This window comes from Dermochelys coriacea, chromosome 8 (assembly GCF_009764565.3).
Source record: "Dermochelys coriacea isolate rDerCor1 chromosome 8, rDerCor1.pri.v4, whole genome shotgun sequence".
NCBI lineage: Eukaryota > Metazoa > Chordata > Testudines > Dermochelyidae > Dermochelys > Dermochelys coriacea.
The window spans coordinates 35280899-35307116 of NC_050075.1; the positions used below are offsets into that span (position 1 = coordinate 35280899).

Below are 26218 nucleotides of genomic sequence, written 5' to 3' on the forward strand. Positions count from 1 at the left end.
TTTTAAAATCTTATTTTTAGTCAGTACAATATATTCAATGTTATGTCATCTTAATGTTTAGTTTTTGCATTAATTTGTTTTTAGCTATGTTTATGAGTAAGATTATCATGGATATTTTTAGTGAACGTTATAAACCGGTCGTGAGCAATAAAGAAAAATTCGTGGAAGCCTGTGACCTGTCCCTGACTTTTACTAAAAATATCCATGATAAATTGGGAAGGGACTGGGCAGCTGCAGTGTGGCTGAGAGGTCTGGGGCCCCCACCACTCATGGGGGCTTAGAGCTCCAGGGTCCCCCTACCCCCTCCCCAGCAGCAGAGGGGAGCTGCCGGGGTCCCCCAGCCCCCTGCGGCGGGGGTACCTCAACTCTCTGCCCCCCGTGGGAGGCGGTAGGACCTTGCAGTTCCCAGCCACCAGGGCTGAAGTCATGGAGGTCTTCGAGGTCTCAAATTCCGTGGCTTCTGTGACCTCCGTGACAAAATTGGTGCCTTATGTTTCAGTTGTAATGCATATAATAAAATCAGGAACTTAATCTTTAATATAAATGTCATTTATTTATTTATTTATATAAATGTCAGATTTTATGTAGTATTTATTTTTAAGGTTTCACAAACTCTTAATTTTAGAAACCAGAAGGGAAGCCTGACCAAAAAACTGAGCCACCAAAGCCAGAACCTGGTCGTGTGATTCACCTCAGTAACTTACCTCATTCAGGATATTCTGACAATGCCGTAATCAAACTAGCTGAGCCATATGGAAAAATAAAGAATTACATACTGATGAGAATGAAAAGCCAGGTAATTCGCCCTAGACACTTACTTACATAACTGAGTTGATTCATGCATAATTAAGTGGAAAGTTGAATAGATCTGCCTGCAAGAAACCAGAGATTTTCAAGATTTTAAGTTGGGAAGTTGATTCAATGGATTGTGAGAGCTCCAAAGTGGATACAGTCTGAATATCTCAAAAACTAAGTTGAAGTGTTGTTTTTGAAGTAGGGAGAAATGTTCAAGGCAGAATAAAACGTTTACATTTGATCTTGAAGATTGATACCTCTATTTTGCAATCTTTTTTTTTTTTTTCTGATTCAGTATGGATATGGAAACTACTGGAGAACGTGGCATAATATAGGAGTTGTTTCCTAGTAAATACATCTAGTAAAAGAAGAGGAACTCATAAGCATCCTAGATCTATGAAACTATGCAGTATTGGGTACAATATTTAATTAGCTCCTATATATGTAAAAATCTGTGGGATCATTGCATTGATTAAAAACATTATCAAAAGCCAAACATAGACTGCCCATAAGAAGCTTAACAAATAATTACATAGCAACAATAAAAAGCCCTTCACTTTACTCCCTCAGTCCTTCTAAAGATACGGCAGTTACCCTTGGGTTTGATTTCACAAATCTGCTTGAAAATTGCATACTAAGCATGTATAGTAGATTAGAACATTTTCTTAATTAAATGGATGCAAGCAAGCTTGAACATGTATGTGTGCGTGCACAGCAAATTGTGAGCAATTGCTTCAAGGTACTTATGAGTTCTGATGGTAAATCATGTTGTCTTCACAAGCTAAATAGCTCTGGAGGGTTTTTTTAAGGCAGTTAGATGCCAAAATACATTGACACATTAAATTTGCACGGTGAAAATGAAAAGAAGTTAAAGATCCAACAGCAACGTTAGCTGCTTATTACAAATACTTTTTTCTGTCCCTGTTTTTCTGGCTAAGTATGTAGCTTAATGTATTACTGTTTAGTTTTTTAATTTATTAAAATGTCCCATCTCAAGACACAAGCACAAAAACAAAACTGCAAAAATTTTTATATAACACCATCCACAAATGTGTAACTCAATAACGTAAAAACATACTTCCATCAACAAGCAAGAGACTCTCTGTAAGCAGATCAGCCTTGCACCATGGTCACCACACTGGCTCTGGGGTAAAAAGGTAAATCAAATTCCAGAGTTGAGAGTTTTCCATTTAAAGCACCTTCTGAGGAGCCCCCCAGACTTTTAAATTTAACAGCTGTTAAGTTGAGTGTTTGAGCAGATTGATTGTGAGGGAGAGGTGGGTTTTTTTTGGATGAGTACCCAAATCACAGAGGACATTATAGTTCCCTTAAACAGAACTTTATATTTCCAATAGCACCTTGAATTGCAGCTAGAGCTCTCTGTTGGAACACTTGTGATACTGCTAAGTGAAGGGAAATAAGTTTGAGTCAACTTCCAGGGTAGCAGTGTGCCATGTATTACATTAATCCACTGAGGAAATGAAAGGACCATGGATGCTTGTCAGAAGGTCCACAGCCAAGAGAAGTCAAAAACCTCATGGGCACTCAGTGCCCTTCTAGGGATTCAGAAGCCTCTTAAAATGTTGCAAATGTTTTGGGCAAAGTTTGGTACCCTCTCACTAATCGAGGCAGGTACCAAACCTACTTCATTCTCTAGTTGCTTTCCCCAGCCAGATAGAATCTGGTTTGAGCCATAACCAGATCACCCTCATCTCAGCTGCGTGCTAAAATTGCATAGATCCTACCCACTCCGAGTTTGATATAAAAGCTATACCCTTTGTGAACTGCCTGACACTTGAGCCAAAACTGCCTGACACTTGAGCCAAAACTGCCTCACTGTCTTTCCCAGCAAATTTATCCATGTTAAACAGAATAGATCCATCCATCATAGAGCTCTTGTAACACTTCATTCCAGAAATTGTGAATGGAACGAGTCTGAGTAGGCCTTTCAGCCCTTTATTTAGCTTTAGCACAAGAATACAGTTATTGACTTGAGGGTGTTTCCTGTTCACAAACTATCATTTAATTAGATTTCAAAGAAGGGATACATTGACACTGTCTTTAAGATGACTTTCAGATCAGCTGGGCTTCTGCTGTGTAATTTCATAACTTCTTTGCAGTGAAAATATTGCTTACTGCAAAGACTAAGTGCATTTGTGCACCTGGTTCGTGTTACGAGTATAATGTAAAACTGGGTTGATAGCGTATAGAAATTGGAGATACTCATTTTGAAATATCAGGTTGTGAAATCAAAGTTGTAGGATTTAGCCGTGTTCTAGTTTAAAGAACTTTGTGTAATAGCATTGTTATATACACTTCCTATAGTTTTTATATGTATTCTAATTTTTTTAGGCTTTCATAGAGATGGAAACCAGAGAAGATGCTTTGGCTATGGTTGAGCATTGTTCAAACAAAGCTCTTTGGTTCCAGGGCAGATGTGTGAAGGTGGACTTGTCTGAAAAATACAAGAAGCTGGTATTAAGGGTAGGTACTGTTGTAAAATGAAAACTCTAAGTTGAGATGTTCTGTTGGCCGGGAGGTTGGGGGAGGGGGAAGGGAAGAGAGAAAGTAAGTAACAATAATTACAGGGCAACTATCAAGTTTGTTTATATAAGAATGTAGCCATTTGTAAACTGAATGTTTCCAGTTCATCCTTTCCCTTCAAGTGTAGTAGCTGTCAGTATTCAGTGTTCTGATGTAGCACATCATGAAAATGGTGTGCTTGCATCACTGGCAAAAACAGGAAACTTGGTTCCCCTGGTAGATTGTTTCTGTATAAAAATGGCTATACTGGGTCAGACCAATGGTCCATGTAGCCTGTCTTCCAACAGTGGCCAATGCCAGATGCTTCACAGGGAATGAACAGAACAGAGCAATTATCAAGTGATCCATTCCCTGATTTCCAGTCCCAGCATCTGGCAGTCAGAGGCTTATATCCATCAATGGCTATTAGCCACTATGGCTATTTTCCACATACTTACCTAATTTTTTTTTTAACCCAGTTATACTTTTGGCCTTCACAACACCCTTTGGCAAATGAGTTCCACAGGTGAATTGTGCATTGTGTGAAGACTCCAAGTGACTAATTGCTATAGACAAATAAGGGATTCTGCTTGTTAAATTTCAGAGTAGCAGCCGTGTTAGTCTGTATCTGCAAAAAGAAAAGGAGTACTTGTGCATGCACCCAATGAAGTGAGCTGTAGCTGACAAAAGCTTATGCTCAAATAAATTGGTTAGCTCTAAGGTGCCACAAGTTCTCCTTTTCTTTTTGCTTGTTAAATGTTTTTGTTTTAAAAAAAAAAGATAGTAGAAGATGACTTTGAATTAGTTGAATATGGTGTCTCGTTACTCCTGTTCATGTCAGAATCCTATTCAGAATGTCCTCTTAACTATTTTTTCCTCAAAATGGTCCACCAACTTCTAACTTTACACCTATCTACTCTTCTACCTGTTTCTTCTACTTCATTCTTGATTTTCTTCCTTTGATTTCAACAGTTGGAAGTTGTATTCATTATGTTGTGCTCTAAATATCTCTTTAGTACAGAGAAGATTTTATTTGGGGCTTTTTTTTCCCCATTTTAAGATAGAGTATTGAAACTTGCATTTTATGTTGGATGCAAGACTAAGGGGATTAGTACTAACTGCAGGTGGCTTAATTTCTCATGAATTTTTGTTCATGAAAAGGATGTTCGTATAGATTCTTAAGTAATAATAAACCAACTTTGCAGTAACAATTATTATTATTCCCAAAAAGAGAGGGACTCTAGTTGGCTTGCAAAATAGTAGCTTTTTCGGGCAGTGGAGTGCTTAGATAGAATTCAAATGTGTGTGGGTGTTCTTTTTTTTTTTTTTTTTTTTTAAACTAAGGCTTTCTCCATCAGATTATAATTCTTAATATAGGAATATAAGAACTAGCACACATCTTGATCTGAACCTTTAAATCTTGGGCTGATTGTAATTACCTTGCATACTCTTAGCAGGTTTTCTTTTTCTACCTTGCTAATTCTGTAGTACAAACTCAGCAGACCTTGCAGTCTCTATTGAAAGAGCCTCCCCCATGAGTCCTGGGCACACCTGATTCAAAGAAACTCCAAAGAGTGAAAGATTTGAATAAAGGAGTGGGTGGCTGACACAACAGAAACGCAAAATTCTGCAGTGGGTAGTTTCAGCATTGGTAGTGGGCCTGGGAGGAGATGTATAGATTTCCAGAAAAAAGGGTTGGTGGGTAGGTTTGATTAAAATCAACTTTTCAAGGATTATCTGCTACTAGAAGCTTTAATACACAGGATTCTGTAAAACATATAGCAGCAAATTCATCTAAGAAATTTGAATTGTGAAGTTCAAAAAATGACCCATATATAAATTTAATGGGTCATGGCCAAATATTATAGGACAAAGCCATTGTAGTGATTAATACTTCATCTTTATAATCAATTCAGTCTGACATTTGGGTCCAGTGTTCAGTAACAATTTTTTGTGTGAAATTTGGATTTTGCTTATTTTTTCAAAACTCTTATACAGGAAACACTGACACATTTCTGTTCATTTACATGACTAATATATGTTTAAATGTTGTCCTGGAAGTGCACCTATTCAAGAACACATTTGTATGCACTGAGCACTTTTCAGTAAATGTAATTTAAGGCTGCAATGTGTAATTTAAAAAAAAAATTCCCATTTAATTACTAAAAGTTCTTAAAGTCTTCCTTGAATAGAGGATAGAATTAAATGAAACTCGTTCATCTAATTGAACGAGTAAAAATCAGCTTGACAAGGCTTTTCCCCTTAATTTCTCTGATTGCATATCCTGCCTCTCTGTTTTGCAGATAGGGTACATGAAGAAGGGCCAGATCTTTCTTTCCATTATATTGCATGTGTGTATTTTGTGGGTGGAGGGAAGAATATAAACAGCTACTGGCTATACATGTGCACGGGCTAATGCAGGGTTTTGAGGCACTGGATGACAAGGATCAAGCTGTTCATACCTGAGCACTTCAAAATGAATAATTTGTGTAAAATCTGACTAATAGAGATGGTGGCTTTATCTATCTGCCCTGCACTGCACTTCCTGCGGGGTAATGGATTGTGCCAAGTTCATCTAGGTAACCAATACAATAACAGATTTCCAGTGTTAATACCACATGCAAGTGTTTATAATTCTGGACTTCCACCTGCAGTTTAAAAGGAAAGACTTGATTGCACAGAAAGGCAGTTTTGAAAAATTAAGTTTTGGTACGTCTATACAGCAAAAAACAACAAAAAAAACCCAGCCTCAACAGCGAGTCTGAGCATTACTGAGTTGAGTTTGCAGGACTCGTGCTACAAGGCTGTACATAGCAGTGTAGATGTTCCTGCTTGGGCTCTGAGACCCTCCCACTCACCATTTCAGAGCCTAAGTAGGAACTGCTATTTTTAGCCCCATAGCACAAGCCCAAGTCAGCTGACCCAGGCTCTGAAACTCACTGCTATGGTTTTGATTTTGTTTTGTTAGTTTTGGTTTTTGTTGCAGTGCAGACGTATCCTTTAAAAGAAGGGGAAGAAGATAGACCAAAGGTGTGGAGAGGAGGGAGGGGATGTTGCTGCTAAAAGGAAAGTAATGTTGCAGTTCTTAAGCCTTTAAGCCGTCTGTTTGGCAACTAATAGGACTACTTAATTAATATAACAGCACCTCTGGTGCTAGGGAGAGCCACCACTGGAGTTTTCTCCAGAATGTCTTGAAGAAAGGTGAAGACATTGAACATGGCCAATGGAATTGAGCAGCCAAGGTGCAATTCGTGCTCTGAATGAATCCTGTAACAACTATGTGTGTTAATACGTAATATACTTGCTATATACCTTATGAAAGCTTTTTTATTTTTTAGATTCCCAACAAAGGAGTTGAACTATTGAAAAAAGATAAAGCTAGGTAATGTCTTCTTTAAATATAACTTATTAAAAATCCTGGATTGAAATAGTTAAACCAAAACATAGTGAAGATAAATATTTTTCTCCCCTACAGAAAGAGAACATATTCTCCAGATAGTAAAGACTCTCCAAGTGATAAAAAATCTAAGACTGATGGAACTCAGAAAACTGAAAGCGGTAGTGCTGAAGATAAAGATAAAGAGGAGAAACAGGATGATGATGCTGAGAAATCAGCTGCAAAAAGCAGTGAACAGGCAGACCAAGAGGAACCTAGTTTACTTCTTGAATCTGAAGATGAGCTGCTAGTAGATGAGGAAGAAGCAGCAGCATTGCTAGAAAGTGGCAGCTCAGCAGGAGATGACGCTGATGTTGCTAATTTAGGTGATGTGGCTGCTGAAGAAAAAAAGGATGCAGCAGATGACACTACCACAAAAACTGAAGGAACTGTTGGAGCGCCCCCAGCAGCAAAGAAAAAACTTAAAAAGGTAATCTGATGGCATGGTGTATGGATAGGGAGCAACCTTATCTGTTTAATTTATGCTCCTCCACATAGTTCCAATTCTTTTGTGCAGGACTTTAAAACAAACACCCACTCCTACTTTTCTGGAAAGAAACAATTTGTATTCGGCTTTTCTGGAAAGAAAATACAGTACCTCAAAGAATGTGATGCTGATTTGAGATCAGGTATTCAAAGTAGGGTGGATAAAAATAAAAAAAATTCTTATTTTAATACATTTTTTCTTTTAAACCCATTTGAAATGATAACCTATATTAAGTTGTAAACATAGTGTAATTAGAACTACAATTTTGTCCTGGGAAGGGTCACAGAAATTTTGAGTTTGAATAAGGTCTGTGAAACTGAACAGCACTGCGACCTGGTACATAGGGTAGCAGTTCCACTCAGGTTTGGCCCATCTGCCTCTCCATCGCCATTCACAGAAGAGTGGACAGGCCAAACCTGAGTGGTGCTGCAATCACAGGTGCCAGGTTGCAGCAGCCAAGAGTGGGGAGCTGGGCCAGCCTGTGGGACAAGAGCAACCACTGGAGAGGGTGTGTGACGCAGGCTCGCTCTCCAAACCCGCCCACCTCTCCAGGTCTCATCTTTCAAAATCCCTTGACCTTTCTGTGACTTGTCTTCTCTCTTCCCCCCCCACACCCCCATCTATACCATGACATTTACTAAAAAATTCCATGCCAAAATCTTAGCCTTAAATATAATCTATTAAAATAATATTACATAAAATTCCAAGCAGGCCATGTTTGCTGCCAAACTTTCAAAGTCAAACCACTGAACTGGTAGGAATCACTGGCTAAGTGCCTGGAACTAGAGTTTTGAAGTGCTAAAGCCAGTTTTTAAAAGTAGTAGACTCTTCTGCAGGTACAGAGAGAATATTTTCTTCATTTCAGTTAAATGACTAGTTCAGTCAAAGTTGAGAAACAAGACTGAAGAGTTGTAAAAGCAGGAAAGCTTGTTTTCCCATTTCCAATCTATGGAGAGAGAGAGAGAGATGTGAGGATGAGATCTAGTCCTAAAAACTTGCAGGACATGGTGATTAGAAGCAATCAGTTCATCTCACTAACTATATGGTACTACTTTTGTTTAATTTTTTTGTTTAGTTTTAAATGTGCTTTGATGATTTTTTTCCTTGTTTCCAGTACAGTTAAGGTACTTTTATTTAACTAATAAACAAAAAATGTAATTGTTTTTGTGCAATTTTAATTGAAATATAGCTTGACAAAATCCCAAGTAAAATGAATCGTCTAGCTCTGAGGTTCTTGGGAGGTGGATGGGCGCAGGTCCACCTGCAGCTAAAGGGAGGACAGAAATAGGCCCCACAGTCAGAGAACCCCCTCAGCCAGCATCCTCTCCCTGGTGGTGTAGATGGCCACTTTGGCCATAGCTAGGAGGAGGTTGACGAGGAGGCCCCACGACTTTGTGGTGCCATAGATAGGGTGTGCATATATGAGAAGGTGGAGGGAGAAATGCAGCCAGAAACGTAACAGTAAGTCTAGGAGGAGCCGGAAAAGGGGCTGCAACCTGGCACACTCAAGGTAAACCTGTGCCAGGATCTCCCTCATACCGCAAAAGGGACAGGCATCGGGGATGGGGATGAACCGCGCTAGGTAAATGCCTGTGCTCATGGCTCTGTGAAGGAGCTGCCAACCAATATACCTGGCGGGTTGTGGGACTAAGGTGGGATATAGGCTGGCTCACCGGGGTTCCTCACCCTCAGTAGGTAGCAATAGGTTCTACCACTTAGCATTGGGTTACAAGGATGAGGAAATGGAGAGTATGGAGCCATGAGCATGTACAGGTGTGCCCGTGGTACGGTTCAAATGCGAATTGGCTGCAGGTCACGCAGCCAGCTCATGGTGGGTGTGTGCGACGGCCGGCCGGGCAGGGGCTCATGAGGCAAGGGCCCTATAAAGAGATCCAGAGGGCCTGGGGTGTAGGGTGGGCGGGGCGCACCTTGCTACAGGACTCACTCAAGGTAAACCTGAGAGATGGACGACAAGGCTGCTGTCACCTCCTCAGTACGTGCTCGGGAGTTAGAAGGGTGGAGAGCACCATGCGCTGAGTGAGCGCAAAGGGGATCCACCCAGTCTCCCTGGTCGTTATCTAGGAGGTCTCCGATCCTGGTGACTCCTGCCAGGACCAACCTCTGGTGCACCGATACGGACTCCACCACCTGCACATACTAATCATCTAGTAAATAGGAAATGCGTCAGTTACCATTTTCTAACAAAAAAAATAAAAATTAAGAATCTGAATAAATGTGTTATGCTATATTTATAAACATTTACTTAGGCAATTATATAGCTTATCTTCCTGGTTAGCAGAAAGTTCCAAATTATACCAACCAATGAGAATCAACCTTTCTTCAGGAAAATAACTAAAATACAAAAGACTAAAATTGATTTGCATCAAGACTTCTTGCTTACCGGTTTAAATCATTATTAAAATCGCTTAAATTTAAAACCCGTCCACCCTGATTTAAAGAACATTGTTTATCCTTTATTCGGACATGCTGTAACTTTTGGTTTCCCCACCTCATTTGCTTGATGGCTTTCTGTGCCCCTGTTGACTATCAGTATCTCAGTGGTACATTTTAGGAGATTGCTTCAATTCAGTGCTCAAGCATAGGAACAATTTTTTCTCCAGCTGCTTCATGAGATTAGAAGGTTGTCTGTCTGTCTGCCCTTTGAGGGCAGACTTTAGTGACCATGCTAAAAATAAGGTTTATTAAGAATACTGTGTTTGGATATAAACAAAAGAAATAGTATGTATAACCTAGCTAGCTTGTAGCTTCAGTAAAAAGCTAAGTAGGTACATCTTGGATTATTTATAGTAAGGTAAGCCTTGCATTTCTAGTCAGCACTTTATTCATTTCTCCCCTCAGACCTTTTCAGATATTTTAATTTGTACCTTCAGGTATCCTTGAAATTTAGGATTCAGTGGGAATGTCTTCCAGATTGTAAATATCTTTAAATTACATTGTTGCAGAGAAACAAAAGATAATTTTTTTTAAATTACCATTCTAAAATTGCAACTGTTTTTAATCTTATTTAGCATCTGAATAGTTTATAAATTACTGCAGTGAAGGAATCAACGTAATCCAGTGAAGCAAGTGCAAAAAGCTGAAAACTAAAGGCCAGGTGGAAACCTGGCAAAATAGAATATTTTTTAAATGGAGGCTAAAATACTTTGAAACTTTAAAATAAAAGAAGTATTCTACAAATCAAGCAAAAAATAAATAAATCGATATACCCATTAATGTGATTTGAACAGTGCTTTTGAAGAATATAGGTAGCTTCGGGGGGGAGGAAATACAGGGTTCTTCAAAAAAAAAAATGCAGTTAAAAGGTCTTTTTTTTCTAACTTAAAAAATAAGAAAAATTATACTTTTACGCATGTAAATCAACAGTTGTAGACATGAAAAACCTTTTGTCTGTCAACAGCGATATGTGGGTGGCTTCCCCCAGAGCATGGAAGGTTTTGTCACTTTAGATGAGGTTGGTGATGAAGAAGACTCAGATCATCAGAAACTGCGTAAATCGGGGATGGCAGTTAAATCTGCTGGGAAAAATGATGATAGTTTGGCTGAAATTAAGGTAGACAAGATTGAGGAACCAGAGCAGGAAAATGAGACCTTGGAAAATGGAACCAAAACTGAGGAGAATATGAAGATAGAAACTGTTGAAGTTTCTGACAACACAGCAACCCAGGATACGGAGAAAAATACAAATGAAAATACAGATGCACCGGATGAACAGGAAACAAAAAGTATCCAGGAGAAATCTGTTGTTCCAGACGAATATAGAATTGGGCCGTATCAGCCAAATGTTCCTGTTGGTAAGAATTTTCCTATCTCTTTTCAAATGCGTGGTTGGGTTTTTTTGGGTTTTGGGTTTTTTTGGGGGGGGGGGGGTTGTTTTTGCATTATGGTAACATTTTCATTTAATTAACTTTATTTTTTGCAGTGCGCACTGGCTCTTAGGTCTGGTCTATACTATAGACCTATTTCTGTATAACTATATCGCTCAGGGGTGTAGTTATACTGACCTAACCCCCAGTGTAGACAGCACTGTGTCAGCAGGTGAGCTGCTCTCACCGACATAGCTACCTCCTCTCCGGGGAGGTGGATTAACTACACCAATCGGAGAACTCTCTCTTGTCTGCATAAAGCATCGTTAAAGTGCTACAGCAGTGCAGCTGCATTTTAAGTGTAGATTTGCCAGTAGACATTGAAGTAAGATCAAAGATTGCCATTTCATTTTAGAACTTCACACTCTTTCTATGATGATCTCTGGTCCCTTTTACTCTTCCCATGCAGTCTTTGACAATGGCTTCTCTCCAGCATGGAATTATGATGAGAGACCTATTATAACAGCACAAAATATCTTTCAGAAGCGATGAGTTAGATTAGATTGATGTATGAAATCTTCTTGTATTTGTCATAATGACATGGGTAATGTGCAGTAGAGATACTAATATTGAAATTAACGCTATGTATTATAACTTAAAACCATTGCATACCTTTTTGAAAAGTGAACCAATAGAACGGCCATGTTTAATCCAAAAACATGCTAACGGCAAGTGTGTACATATTTAATTACAGTTCTGGTTTGAACAAATAAAAACAAGGATGTTTAAAGCAGCTGTTCAATGCAAATTGAGTTGTTACTGTAAGATTCACTTAGTGAGCAGTGTATTTGAGGTTTTAAAAATTACTCTAATTCATTGTATTAGTTACTTTGTGGTCTTTACTTCTCTAGGTGTGAATTATGTGGTACCCAAAACAGGGTTTTATTGCAAACTGTGTTCCTTGTTTTACACAAATGAAGATGTTGCAAAAAAGACCCATTGCAGCAGCCTTCCACATTATCAAAAGTTGAAGGTAAGGTAAAACTGTCCATTTTAAGTGAAGTGATTCTTTGTTGGGAAGGAGTAAGGAATAGATTTGTTGAGGCTTCATTGAAAGGAAAAAACAAATTCATCCAGTTAGAACACTGGATTATCCAAACATGTTTAAGAGCTGTTGCTTCATATCACAGTAATTTTAGTTGTTTTAAATTAATCCTCTCCAGGGTTGCCTCTGTTCGAATTTGAATGCATAATGAACAATTCAAATATGGGACCCTATGATTCTCTATAAATTGAGAATATATAGGACTTTTTGATTGCAGTAGAGGTAAGCTTTAGAATAGTTTTGAAGAAGGAATAAAAGGTGACTGAATCTCTTGTCCCTACAGTTCCTTTGAGGGTGGCTTACGACCAAAAACTGCAAGACCAAAGCTAGAGGTTTTTTTTGTTTTGTTTTGTTTTAAATAGTGCTCCGAACCCTAAATGATAGATGCATATTTTGAAGTTGATATATCTAACTTTTGATTTTATGGGTATGTATTAGAGTTCCTGATTGAGTGAAATGTTGTGCAAGAACACAACATGTGTTTATGCTGTCAGTAGTACTGCTTATGTACTATGAGCTGCTCTTTGACATTGTACACTTTGTGTGTCGGGGGGAGGGCGGGTGCTCCTAACACAATAAGCAGTAATTACTACCATTATTAAAACACAGTAAGTCTTCACATTAATTATTCCATGCTTCTGCATTTAGTTGATTTCACTTCAGTTCATTGCCAAGCTGTATATAAGTTTCCTCTGTTCCATAGGAAGGAAGCAGGCACATGTCTGAGAGTTACCAGTGGAGGGGATGCATCTATGGGAGTGGGAATGCCTCAAACTGGCCCAGGAACTGAAAGGGGGCAAGTGGTAGAGAGAACACAAGGGCAACTAGATTCTGAGCTTGTCTTCCTGTATAGTGCAGCTGCGCCACTACATTGCTGCTGTACATGAAGATGCTTCTACACTGACAGGAAAGAGTCTCCCATAGTTAATCTAACTCCCCAAAAAGTGGTGGCTGTGTTGGTGGGAGAAGGTCTCAGGTTGATCTAGCACTGTCTATTTTGGGAGGGGTTTAAGTGGGTATAACTACATTGCTTGGGGTCTGTAGTATAGACCTGGCCTTTATCATGAAGCCTCTGCAAAGGAGGAATAGCCACAGCATCAGCAAGGAGGGAGTAGATGAGAGAATCCAGGGAGCAATCAAAATCTTAGGGTAGAAAACCATCTCATCCATAGCTTTGTGCAGCTAAGTACGTAATGATGGGACACTGAAGTATTGATACTTGTGTAAGAGAAAAACAAATCCAGTGACTTGGTGAATAGTCTTATCAGAATTTTCTCTCTAATTTTATAGGCAAAATTTATCATTTTAATTTGCTTTCTCTGCCACTCACAGCCAGTAACCTTTAGCTTCATTTGAGCTTGATTATTTCTAAATGACAAAGTATTGAAAAGAAAGCAACACTTGCATAAGTATAATGCCCCTTCTCTATCTTGGATCATACATCTAGTTTCATTATCTTCATAATGGCAAAGGTGGATAAAGATGATAAAACTTGACAGTGATATAGTCCTTTGCTTGTTCAAAGTGCTCCACAAAGCACTAATTCTCACAGCAACCCCTGTGAGGTAGGTAAATATGTATTCTCCCCATTTTACAGATGGGTAAATTGAGACGCAGGATAAGTGACTGCCAGGGCCATATGTGAATCAGTGTCAGAACAGGGGATGGAAACCATTTTTTCTGACTCCAGTTCTCTGCTGTCGCAGATTAGACTGACACTCAAGTACAGTAGATATTTGTGCATGGACTGGGTAAATGTTCATGAAGACTCTGATTTTGATGTATGACATAGGTAGAAAGTAAATTTTACTCGTTGATTTGTTCAGCGCTTCAGGTGGCTGGAAAATGCAGTATTTTTAAAGGAGCTCTAGCAGTTTTCACTTCAGTTATGTATCTGGTACACTAGAAGAGCACCAGGCATATTTTGCCCAATGCCAGGCTTATTTGGCAGTCGAGTAGTTAGTGAATTGTATGACGTAGTAATGTGTCATACATTTAAGTTCACAAATCTGACAACCTTTTAAAATAGTTTTATACTTAGAATTATGGTCTTATTTAGTTCATCTAATTAATCCCTAATCAGGTTGGCTTTGTTGTAATTCATTCTTTTTTGTTGTTACAGAAAATTCTGGATAAAATGGCAGAAGATCATAGGCAAAAGAAAGAGGCTTAAGTGCAAAAAACTTGATTCAAGGAAAGTGGTTTTGTTTTTAATGTTAACCTTTTTTAAATGCAGTACAAATAGTAGATGGAAAATACTATACTCTTTTGTTTTAGTGAAATACAGTAGGCGTATAGCTCTGTTCATGTGTTAAATGTTATAACATAAATGAAGCTAATAGAAAATTTTTGTTCATGGAAAATATGGGAATGGCAACAGAAGAAAGTTTTCTTTCAATTGATATTTCAAGCTACTATAGAAACTATTGCACCACTATGAAAGCTCATGTACAAAAAGCAAACTTTATATAAACCTACTGTTTTCAGGCTTCAAAAAGTTATCCTTCAATTTTGATTCCATTCTTCAATAAAAAATAAAACGTGGTATTGTATTTTTATTGCTTTCATCTAGAACATTCCAGATTTCAGTCTGAGCCTAGCATATATTTAATTTGGAGTGTGAGACTGTCATTGCATTTCACTGTGGAAAGTCTTTAAATGTAAAGGTTGCATTTTTAAAATGTTGGATGCAGTTTCTTTTAATGTCATTGCTGTTACCTAGATAATAAGAAAATTAGTAAGTAGTCAGCTTTAAAATTTTGTGATTCTTTTCTAAGTTCTCGATAGGTTTTTTCCCCTGTTCTATTATTCAGCGTACTTTTTAGTGAAATGTAAAGTCCTATTCTTCTCTGACCAGTATTATTTTCTTGACCTCTTACTGCTTGCTACTTGAATCCTGTAGCTGTCATACATCTCTGATATAAGCAAAAGCAGCATTTGAGTCCTGAAATGTTTAAAAAGTATCTTTATATTCTTCATATGTAATTTTTCATACCTGCATTTTAAAACTGGTTTGATCAAATTCCTAGAACTGTGCTATTAATGTACCTGCACATGTGACGTGATCAGGAATTTGCATGTATAATCTGTGTTTATCTGTAGTCTTTCTGATTATATACTGCTTATTGTGGGTTCAAGTTACTAAAGTGATTTACCAATAAACAAACCTAGGCAACAGTAATTTGTTTTTGTTTGGCATGTTAAGCAACGTGTTTACTGTAGTTGAGATCAGTGTGTTCATGGTATCTGATTAACTCATAACCTTTAGTGAATGTTTTTAATTCTGCTTATTTAACAGTTTGTGTGATTTAGTAGCTCATTATGCTACTCCCCTTCCTAATGCACGCACACTGCAGCACAGTGAATTAAAATGCCACTTAGTGAAATGGTTCTAGGCACTTCTATGAGTGAATTTATTATTCCTCTTGAAAGTAATACATTTGCATTAATGCTAAGATTCAAACTCTTTTAAATTTTCGTGAATGAAGATAATTAAGAATGGCTGAAATGGAACAAAATTAAATTTTAATTTGCAATAATTCATTTTTCCATATTTCCTTTTCAGTAAGCAAGCTGTTGACATTCTTTGCTTTGTACTCAGTCTTTTTACTTAAATAGTTAATTGCTGATTGTTAAATGGATAAACATAGAGTAAAATACAACTATATACAATACACTTTGAACACCAATTCTGCCAGTAGGCCGTACCCCTTAAAAAGAGAAGAGTAAGTCCCTGAATAAGACTTGCTATATAAATCCTATAATAGTTGCATTGATTTAGTTAATATAGAAGCTATCCTGCCATTAGTGCAAACAGATGAATGGGAGATGGTTTCAGGAGTGCATTAATTGACAATTTGGAGGATGTGATGGATTTGACTTTTCCTACACACTGACTGCCAAAAACAAGTTTAATCTGTTTCTTAATAGATTTTGGGGGGGGTGTGGAGAAAGTTGGCTTTGGGGAAGGAGAGACCTGGTTCCTAACAGCATATATAGTTGACTGATCCATTTAAATGCTCCCAAAGCTGTTTTAAAAAAACAAAACAAAACCCCTTCAGTTTAGCCATTTAGGCATCTTAAATTAGCAGCAGCCCTCCTAAATACTAGACAGTTTAGTGATTTAATATCCACTGTTCTCTCAATGAAGTGGTAAATATAGAAGGTGTATTATTACAGTAGGGATTAAACAAGTAATATATTGAATGGTCTACAGGTGTTGAGCATAAAGGAATCTTTAGAGAATTAAAGACCATAGTGTTGTCTTAGGGTGATAGTCCAGAGATCAGCTATTCTAGAAATGCTGTACACTGTGACCCAGATTTCAAGGGTATTTAGGCACCTAAAGATTCAGAGAAGCACCTAATCTGTCTAGGTGTTTTTGAAAATCCAATGAGGTGCTCTCTGAATCATTAGGTGCCTAAAGATATTTGAAAATTCAGCCCTATGTCCTTTATAGCTGCCTTACGTACCTTATACACTGATATAGTAAGAATTTTTGAAAATAACTGTTACTAACTACTGATAACTCAAACCTATTCCGATCATTGATAAGGGCAGCATCTTTTACCTACACTGAGTTGAAGTGGATGCATGCATTCTACAGTTTCTTAATAATCAATATAATAGTATAAAAAAAGGAAGCAAATTGTCCATCTGATAACCCCCTTCCCTCGAAATAATCCAATCCTGGGGACATATATCAAGAACGTTCTCATATTGCAATGTACAGACATATGCCAGGCGTCTTGGGGATTTTTACGTAACTATCACCTTGATTTGCTCCCAAAGGCAAATTTGGAGCCAATAGAGCATTGTGGGAGTGATTTTTCAGATCAGACTGTGATGCATAAATTAGGTGCCTGCTACTATCTGCAGATTCTGAATAGACTTCAAGAGTAACTCTAATTAGAGCACATAGCATCACTCTAGACTAGAGGTGACCAAAGGCATAGCTAAACCTGAGATCTGCTAGGTAAGCCAGGAAATGCTAAGATAACCAGACAGGCATTTTTTCAGATCTTCTGTCAATCGGGAAGCTCGGAGTAGTGATGGATTCATTAAAATCCAGCGAGGCCTTGGGAGGGTGAGGGTAGAATAAAACTGGGTTTGAGGATAAGGTGTAGAACTGAGGACTGTAATTGTATTAGCTGTACTACAGCCCCAAATGTCTCACCTGGGTGTTGCATATACACCTTAATCAAGGGTGAGGGGATGGAAACCTGTGGCAGCAGTACAGTGAGCTTTTAGTCAGGAATGAGCTATTGCTCATCATGCCCCTAGAAGCCTTCTCTACTAATAAGGTGACCTCACGCTTGCCAGGTTCTGCAGAGGAGTCATAAACAGCTCATGCTAGTAAAGACTGTGCTAATAAAATAGTATGAAACCTTGATCTATGTCCATTGCCAGAGGAGATGCTTACTCTCCCCTCCAGAACACACCTAATTCTAAAACTAAACTTCTCTGGGAAACTGGAACAATTGAGGTATAACTGGGGTTAGTTACCCAGCATGGCCTTAGCCTTCAACAATGCAAAAAGGTGGGACAAGGGGGCTAAGTGGAGATACTGGCAGCCTCTGCTTCCATTTGAAGCAACTTCCCCTTCCCTACAAAAGGTGTCAGCCACGTGGAACTCCTGCCATTCAAACAGCAGCAACCAGTGGTTTCCCCAGAATTGAAATTAGGGGGGGTGCTCGAATTTGCAGGGGCGGGTGTCAGGGCCGATGAGGGGTGAGACTGTGAGGGTGAAGGTGGGCTGTATGGCACCATAGTAAAAACTGAAATGTTTCATGACCATTTTATGAGATTTAACTCGTGTTTTAAAATCATCACACAAATTAAAGTTGGCTACTCAAGCCTTCTATGAAGCACTACATCTACATCCTTCTTGGTTTCTTGTTATAATTTTGCACAACTGTGTTAATGAACTTCTTGAATGCAATGCATTCGTCTTTGGTGGCTTCTCGTATGTCCGGTATTTCCATTCCTTTAATTGATATGCTCATTAGTTCATTCACATGCTCAGGCAGAAGGCAACTTCTTTTCAGAACACAATTCTATTCAATGATAAAGAATGCTCAGCTGTAGCTGTTGTGACTGGGAGTAACAAGAGATGAATTCCTACTTCTTTCATCCCAGGAAACAGAGCACAAAGATTGGGTTGAGCCACTAGTGATGGGGAAAAAAAAGAAGTTGAAGTCAAATATTCATTCATTCGTCATATGATATTCCACTCTGTTCAAATTCTCTATTCTGTCCTGAGCACATGGCAGTCCTATTGCTGGTAGTGCCTCACTCCACTCAATTGTTGGTGTTTTATAGGACAGGCATCTGTAAAAGCTACATAAAGGTTGAGCAGAATCTAGAAGTTGCTGTTGTAGATTAAGAATCAAGTGTGTACTTTTTCAGTTGCCTTAACAAATACTTAAGGATTGGATTTAAATGCCTTCATTAGTCAACTTCTGGACTGAAGTCTTTGCTTCTTCCAGTACTTTTCCATTGGATAGCTCTCTGATCCAAATGTAGCTTCTGTTGCTGGACAGAGATCTACTACTGTTGTAGCAGGTGCCTGGATGGCATTGTTTAATGACCCAAGTGGTTTCAACAATAGACTTACAAGAGAGAGAATGGCAATAGTCTTCTCTGAACGCAGTAGCAAAAATAATCCACCAGCCTCACTACTTAAATCCATCCCATCTTGGTAGATGCTTTCCAAAGCCAGTAATAATGGCTGGAGTGATTTTAAGACAATAGCCAAGAATTGCTCATGAGAAAGCCAGCGGGTTTTCCCAGGTTGGACTGATTTGAACTTCAGTCCCAGTCTATCTTCTATATTTTCCAAGATGTTCAGTCTTTTTGGACTCTTGCTGGAAAAAAATGACATTAAATGTATAGCTTTTTTTAAATGTCTTTAAGATTCTGCAGCTTGTACTAGTGCTAGTTGGAGTAAATGGCCTCTGCAGTGTGTATAGGAGAGATGAGGGTTACACTTTTCTCTGAGCAAAGCTTGTACTCCACCATGTCGTCCAGAGAAGTTTGCAACTCCATCAGATGCACAAGCAGCCATCTGTTTGGGGTCCAATTGATGAGCATTTAACTCCTCTAAGATGTGGGTTGTCACAGATGCAGCCGATGTGTCTTCTATAACTTGAACATCTAGAAATGTATCTCCTGGCCTACCCCTGATATCAAGATAACGTACACAATGACTTGTTGCCCGTTTGCATCAGTGCATTCATCAGCCATGTATGCAAATTTTTTGAATGTGATGAGAGTTCTTCACTTTTTCAACTGTTGAGTCTTTCACTGTTGCACCACATGCTTCTAGCCAGTCAGTTGATTTTTTTGCAGAAAGATAGTGAGCATTTGCTGGTCTTGTTCGGAACCTGTGTTCAACTTCAAGATGAACAAGTGACAATGCACTTAACATTGGCCTCCAGTTTGTAGTGTGTGGTATCTCTTGCTTAAATAGAAAGTAGGATGCCACAACCATGTTTGTTTGCATGAACTGTGTTGTGTCTCCAGCATTCTTAACAGCCTCATTAAGTTCTTCTAAAATTGGCTTTGAAAGTGGGCTTAAGGCTTTCTGCAGGTTGATGCACTCCAGAGGCTTGGTGTTTTTGCAGCCTTTTCACATAGTTCGTCAGCATTGGCTTTGCTGATCGGTTTGACAAACCAAGCTCTTCCACTTTTACCAATTAGAGCATTGGGAAGCTTTCCTTCTTCATAAGCTTTTTTGCAAGAGGTGCACCAGTAGCCATCTTTTGTAACTTCAATAAATGGGAACACTTTGACCGACAAACATCGGGAACTGCCTTTAGGTTTTGGAGACGCTGTTTCTTCAATAGGTAGCTGTATTTGTGCTTCGGGCTGGTTGGATGTAGATATACCACTTGAACCTTCAGATGACATGTTGATATATTCTTGGTTCTTGATGTGTTCTTCACCTTGGTTAGTTTTTGAGTGGAAAAATTGTTGTATTTTTTCTTTTTGCTTTGACCTGCAACATATAAAAGAGATATGAATAAAGTAAATGTTTTGTTAGGATAATGCAAATTTAACATAAGGATAAAGGTCTAGATTTCTAATATATATATAAATAATATTTATAAATAAAATATATTTAATTTAAATTGATTTTTGGAAAAATTAGCCATCATGGGATAAGAGGGAAGTCTTCTCATGGATCAGTAACTGGTTAAAAGATGGTAAATAAAGGGTAGGAATAAATTCACTTTTCGGAATGGAGAGAGATAAATAGTGGTATCCCTGAGGGGTCGGTATTGGAACCATTACTGTTCAACATATTCATAAATGATCTGGAAAAATGGATAAACAGGTAGCAAAATTTGCAGATGATACAAAACTATTCAAGATAAGTCCGAGGCAGACTGTGAAGAGTTACAAAGGGATCTTACAAAACTGGGTGACTGGGCAACAAAATGGCAGATGAAATTCAGTGTTGATAAATGCTAAGTAATGCACATTGGAAAACACTCTCAACTATACATACAAAATGATGGAGTCTGAATTAGCTGTTAAAACTCAAGAAAGGGATCTTGGAGTCATTGTGGATAGTTCTCTGAAACATCCATTCACTGTGCAGCAGCAGTCAAAAAAGCAAAGAATGTTGGGAATCATTAAGAAAGGGATAGCTAATAAGACAGAAAATATCATATTGCCTCTATATAAATCCATGGTACGTGCACACCTTGAATACTGTGTGCAGATCTGGTCGCCCTATCCCAACAAAAGAGATAATGGAATTGGAAAAGGTACAGAGACAGGCAACTAAAATGATACGAAACAGGAGCAGAGATTAAAATGACTGGGAATTTTTGGCTTAGAAAAGAGACGACTAAGGGAGGATATGATAGAGGTCTATAAAATCTTGACTGCTGTGAAGAAAGTGAATAAGGAAATGTTATTTAATCCTTCACATACCACAAGAACTAGCAGTCACCAAATGAAATTAATAGGCAGCAGGTTTTAAAAAAAACAAAAGGAAGTACTTCTTCACACAACATAAAGTCAACCCATGGAACTCTTAGCCAGGGGATGCTGTGAAGACCAAAATCATAATAGGATTTAAAAAAGAGCTAAATAAATTCCTGGAGAATAGGTCCATCAGGGGCTATTAGCCAGGATGGGGAGGGATGCAACACCATGCTCTGAGTGTCCCTAGCCTGTTTTCCAGAAGCTGGGAATGGGCAACAAGGGATGGATCACTTGATGATTACCTGTTCTGTTTGTTCCCTCTGAAGCACCTGGCCTTGACCCCTGTTGGAAGACTCAATACTGGGCTGTATAGATCATTGATCTGACCCAGTATGACCATTCTTATGTAAAAATTATAATAAAAATCTTTAGTACAGAAACTCTCACAATAGCAATGATAAGGAGTACCGGTGGCACCTTCGAGACTAACAAATTTATTAGAGCATAAGCTTTCGTGAGCTACAGCTCACTTCATCGGATGCATTTGGTGGAAAAAACAGAGGAGAGATTTATATACACACACACACAGAGAACATGAAACAATGGGTTTATCATACACACTGTAAGGAGAGTGATCACTTAAGATAAGCCATCACCAGCAGCAGGGGGTGGAAAGGAGGAAAACCTTTCATGGTGACAAGCAAGGTAGGCTAATTCCAGCAGTTAACAAGAATATCAGTTCTCCAACTGGTTTTTGAATGCATCTCCAACGCATCATCAAGGATCTACAACCTATCCTGAAGGACGAGCCATCACTCTCACAGATCTTGGGAGACAGACCAGTCCTTGCTTACAGACAGCCCCCCAATCTGAAGCAAATACTCACCAGCAACCACACACCACACAACAGAACCACTAACCCAGGAACCTATCCTTGTAACAAAGCCCGTTGCCAACTCTGTCCACATATCTATTTAGGGGATACCATCATAGGGCCTAATCACATCAGCCACACTATCAGAGGCTCGTTCACCTGCGCATCTACCAATGTGATATATGCCATCATGTGCCAGCAATGCCCCTCTGCCATGTACATTGGCCAAACTGGACAGTCTCTACGTAAAAGAATGAATGGACATAAATCAGACGTCAAGAATTATAACATTCAAAAACCAGTTGGAGAACACTTCAATCTCTCTGGTCACTCGATCACAGATCTTAGAGTGGCTATACTTCAACAAAAAAGCTTCAAAAACAGACTCCAACGAGAGACTGCTGAATTGGAATTAATTTGCAAACTGGATACAATTAACTTAGGCTTGAATAGAGACTGGGAATGGATGAGTCATTACACAAAGTAAAACTATTTCCCCATGGTATTTCTCCCTCCCACCCCACCCCCCACTGTTCCTCTGATATTCTTGTTAACTGCTGGAATTAGCCTACCTTGCTTGTCACCATGAAAGGTTTTCCTCCTTTCCACCCCCTGCTGCTGGTGATGGCTTATCTTAAGTGATCACTCTCCTTACACTGTGTATGATAAACCCATTGTTTCATGTTCTCTGTGTGTGTGTATATAAATCTCTCCTCTGTTTTTTCCACCAAATGCATCCGATGAAGTGAGCTGTAGCTCACGAAAGCTTATGCTCTAATAAATTTGTTAGTCTCTAAGGTGCCACCGGTACTCCTTTTCTTTTTGCGAATACAGACTAACACGGCTGCTACTTTGAAATAGCAATGATGTGAGATAACAACCTTGGCAAATAATGCATTTTAAAAATCTTGGCCTACTAGGAAACATATTTATACAAGTTTCCATTCCCAGTCACAAATCTAGCATTCTGGAGCAAAGTCACTAAAATATAGTCCAACAAACATGTTTGTTTAACATGCCCCTCACTTTTCCCTCCACCCTACCCCACTCAGCTGTGTTGTCCTTGGTCAGTGGAGATTCAGAGGTGCTTTCACATGAGTACACCTCCCAGGTTGGGGGGGCAAGAAGGCACCTTGCTTGTTCCTCCAACTGCTCACTGTTCGCTCTGGCCACTGCTGTGCGTTGTTCCACCATCATTCTGTTGTCAGTGGCCGTGCGCAGTCACCTTCTCCTGCCGCTCTGACCTCTGCGAGTTGGTCTCTTGAGGTTCCACCCAGCTCTCAGTGATTTCAGCTGAGCTCTCACTGGGGGAACCTCGCAGCTAGTGCAGTCTGGGCTGTGTCTTCCACAGAAACACTGTCCCCACAGCAGGACTAAAACTACTTAGACCTGATTATCAGTGATTTCAGTTGCAGTGGTGACTTAACAGAACAAAAGACTATCTATGGAGCCTAATCAGCTCTGTCTTTAAACAGTGGAAAGGGACAGGTCCCCACCCTCTCTCTTGATGTCCTCAATCAGCACAGGCTAAGTACAGTTCTACTGCCCTTTACTCCTAGAATAAAAACATTATTTCATCTCTTTCCCCACCCCGCATTCAAGTGAGTTATAACCCAACCCCAGCCAAAATCTATCAATTGGGCAATGCAGCTCTGTTTGCTGGATACCTTGGTAGATTAGGTGTGAATGTAAATACAATCTAGTCCTGAGGCTTTTTCCCCCCTTCCCCAGCTCATCACTAGCTGTCAGGGAGAGCTCCTTTAGACTTTGCTTACAAATCATCATTTGAAATTATTAGGTTGGCCAACATCACCGAAATGAATGCACTGATATTGTCATAAAAAACAACAGCTGTATAAGGAAGCTAGTCTAAGTTCATATTTTTCAAATCTATTATACTTTTTCAGATACCTGTATTTTATCATATACTGTATATGCTTTTAAAGTGTGTATTAATGTTTCAATTTCAATTCAAATTTCCAAAGTCACTAAATTGGCATGTAACTAGTTCACAAAACTTGTGTGTGTGTGTGCGGTGGGGCGGTAGGGAAATCATTGGCAGCAACATTAGCTAGTGCAGAGAACGAAGTGTAATGCACAGGTATCTGCATTACTAGCAAACATAAACGGGGCAGGAGGCAGCTGTTCCTGCTCCCAGGAAAAGTGAGGATAAAAGTAACATTTTGTATTCTTGATTACTCTCAGACAACTTAAAGCTTTTCAACTCCCTTATTCACACAGCTGCAGACTAACCCAGAACTACCCTCTGGCACACTCAGTGCATTTTGTGACTTGTGTCAACTCTTTAGATTAGCTCCCTGGGGCAGGAAACATCTCTCTTTTTGTCACATACAGTTCCTGGCTTGCAGTTGGGGACAGAACTTTGCCCTTAGACTTCCTCATCACTGGGAAAAGGAGTGTCCTCAGTTTCATATAGTGCCCATCTCACCATCAGCCTATAGCACCTAGCTCAGTGGTGGGGCAAAAGCTATATTCTTCTAGGTCACATACAGCTCCTGATTCGGTTATGAAGGACCACATCCCTGAATGTGTCTTCGATAATGCCCAGCTCACAGTCAGAGCAGGAAGTATGTCCCTTTGTCTCATACAGTGCCTGGTTTGTTTGTCTATAACATCGCTGTTGTAGGCCAGACACTGAGGGTGACAAAATCAAATCTCTGAATGAGGGTTCGAAAGGCTTGGGGGGAATGGGTTTATAGAGCTACAAAGTTTTGTTGGCAAAAGCTGCCTTTTGCTGACAACGGGAGGTGTATACACTACAAAGCTATATTTGGTGGCAAAACTGCTGTTTTTTGTCAACAAAATAAAACTACCTCAACGAGGCCTTGTCTACACTATAAAGTTTTGTCGATAAAAGTTATGCTGCTTGAATTAAAGCACTTTAAAACCACTGTTGTATGTCCACATTAGCTCCTTGTGTTGTCAGAGTGTATCCACGCTAACAGCTCTTGCATTGACACAGAAAGCAGTACACCGTGGTAGCTATCCCACTGTGCAACTGGCCACAGGGTGTTTTGGGAAGGGTTTGCAATGCCTCATGGGGCAGGTGTCTCAAGCTTCTCCTTCCAGGGGCATCCTAGTAGATTTTCAACTGAAGTGTGGTGGGGGGAGAGAGATAGCAGGCTGACTGACCCATCCTGAGGTGGGGGAGGGGGACGCCCCTGGCTGTGCTCAGCACAGCAGTCTCTCCCCAAGCTGCCTCTCTGCTTGCCTGTGGTTATGTGATTCCCTCCGAATTCTCCCACAGCCAGGAGCAGCATCCTGAACAGCTCTGTGACCTCTCTGTGCTGAGGAATGTCAAAGCAGAACAGCTGTCGTCCTGCCCGCCCCTTCCCCCCAGCAGTAGTCTGCCTGCTGCTGTGTTCCTAGTGCAGGGCAGAACAGGAGCATTCCACGTTAATGATTTTCTCTTTGTTCCCCAAATAGAGCAGCAGGCTCAGCTGTCAGATACTTCCCGAAGCTTTGAAAGCGGAGGTAGGCAGGCATGCTTGCAGGGCAGCAGAGATCAAAACAGTGAGCAAGATCAAGGCATTGTGGGATAGTGGTGGAAGTCAGTTATGTCGACAAAACAAACAGCAGTCTCTACATTGATGCTTTGTCACTTTAAGTTCGCTGCAAAAAGCTTTTTGTTTCTTGTTGAGGTGGTTTTATTTTGTCGGCAAAACATCAGAGTTTTGCTGCTAAAAGTAGTTTTGTAGTGTGTACACCTCTCTTGGTTTGTTGGCAAAAGCTGCCTTTTGCTGGCAAAACTTTGTAGTGTAAACAAGGCCTTAGAAACGAGTTGATGAACTTGGTCTAGTTCCAGATGGACGGCTGTGTTCATCCACAGTTGTTCCTTTTGTTGGCTGCATCAGCTACGATGAGGCTAAGGAAGGTGCTGTGGTGACTGAACTCAGAAACGGGGCTGCCCAATCACAACTTGGGCAGCATGGAGGAAGAACCTGTGCTGTGAAACTTCATTCCCCCCAGCTGTTGATATGGTCCTTGTCATCAACACTAAACTGACTCCTCTTCCGCATACACAGATGAAGTAATTGGATATTGTGAAAAAAGAAAAGGAGTACTTGTGGCACCTTAGAGACTAACAAATTTATTACATTGCTGGCACATGATGGCATATATCACATTGGTAGATGCGCAAGTGAACGAGCCTCTGATAGTGTGGCTGATGTGATTAGGCCCTATGATGGTATCCCCTGAATAGATATGTGGACAG

The 26218-nt window shown here is 39.6% G+C and overlaps 1 protein-coding gene across 13 annotated transcripts in view; it reads left to right on the forward strand.

Annotated features, from left to right (window-relative positions):
• Window positions 1-15351, forward strand: part of MATR3 (matrin 3) — a 45362-nt gene extending 30011 nt beyond the window's left edge. For 10 of the 13 annotated variants that reach the window (XM_038412177.2, XM_043490500.1, XM_043490496.1 and 7 more), the window contains 7 exons: window positions 626-796; window positions 3148-3279; window positions 6657-6700; window positions 6794-7184; window positions 10660-11053; window positions 11977-12098; window positions 14293-15351. In XM_038412177.2, coding sequence (XP_038268105.1) covers window positions 626-796; window positions 3148-3279; window positions 6657-6700; window positions 6794-7184; window positions 10660-11053; window positions 11977-12098; window positions 14293-14343 — 1305 coding nt within the window. In that variant the 3' untranslated portion in view covers window positions 14344-15351. Of the gene's footprint in view, window positions 1-625; window positions 797-3147; window positions 3280-6656; window positions 6701-6793; window positions 7185-7271; window positions 7384-10659; window positions 11054-11976; window positions 12099-14292 lie in introns of those variants that run through there. The other 3 variants (XM_038412183.1, XM_043490501.1, XM_043490497.1) reach the window with 2 other exon arrangements.
• The last annotated feature ends 10867 nt before the right edge of the window (window positions 15352-26218 follow it).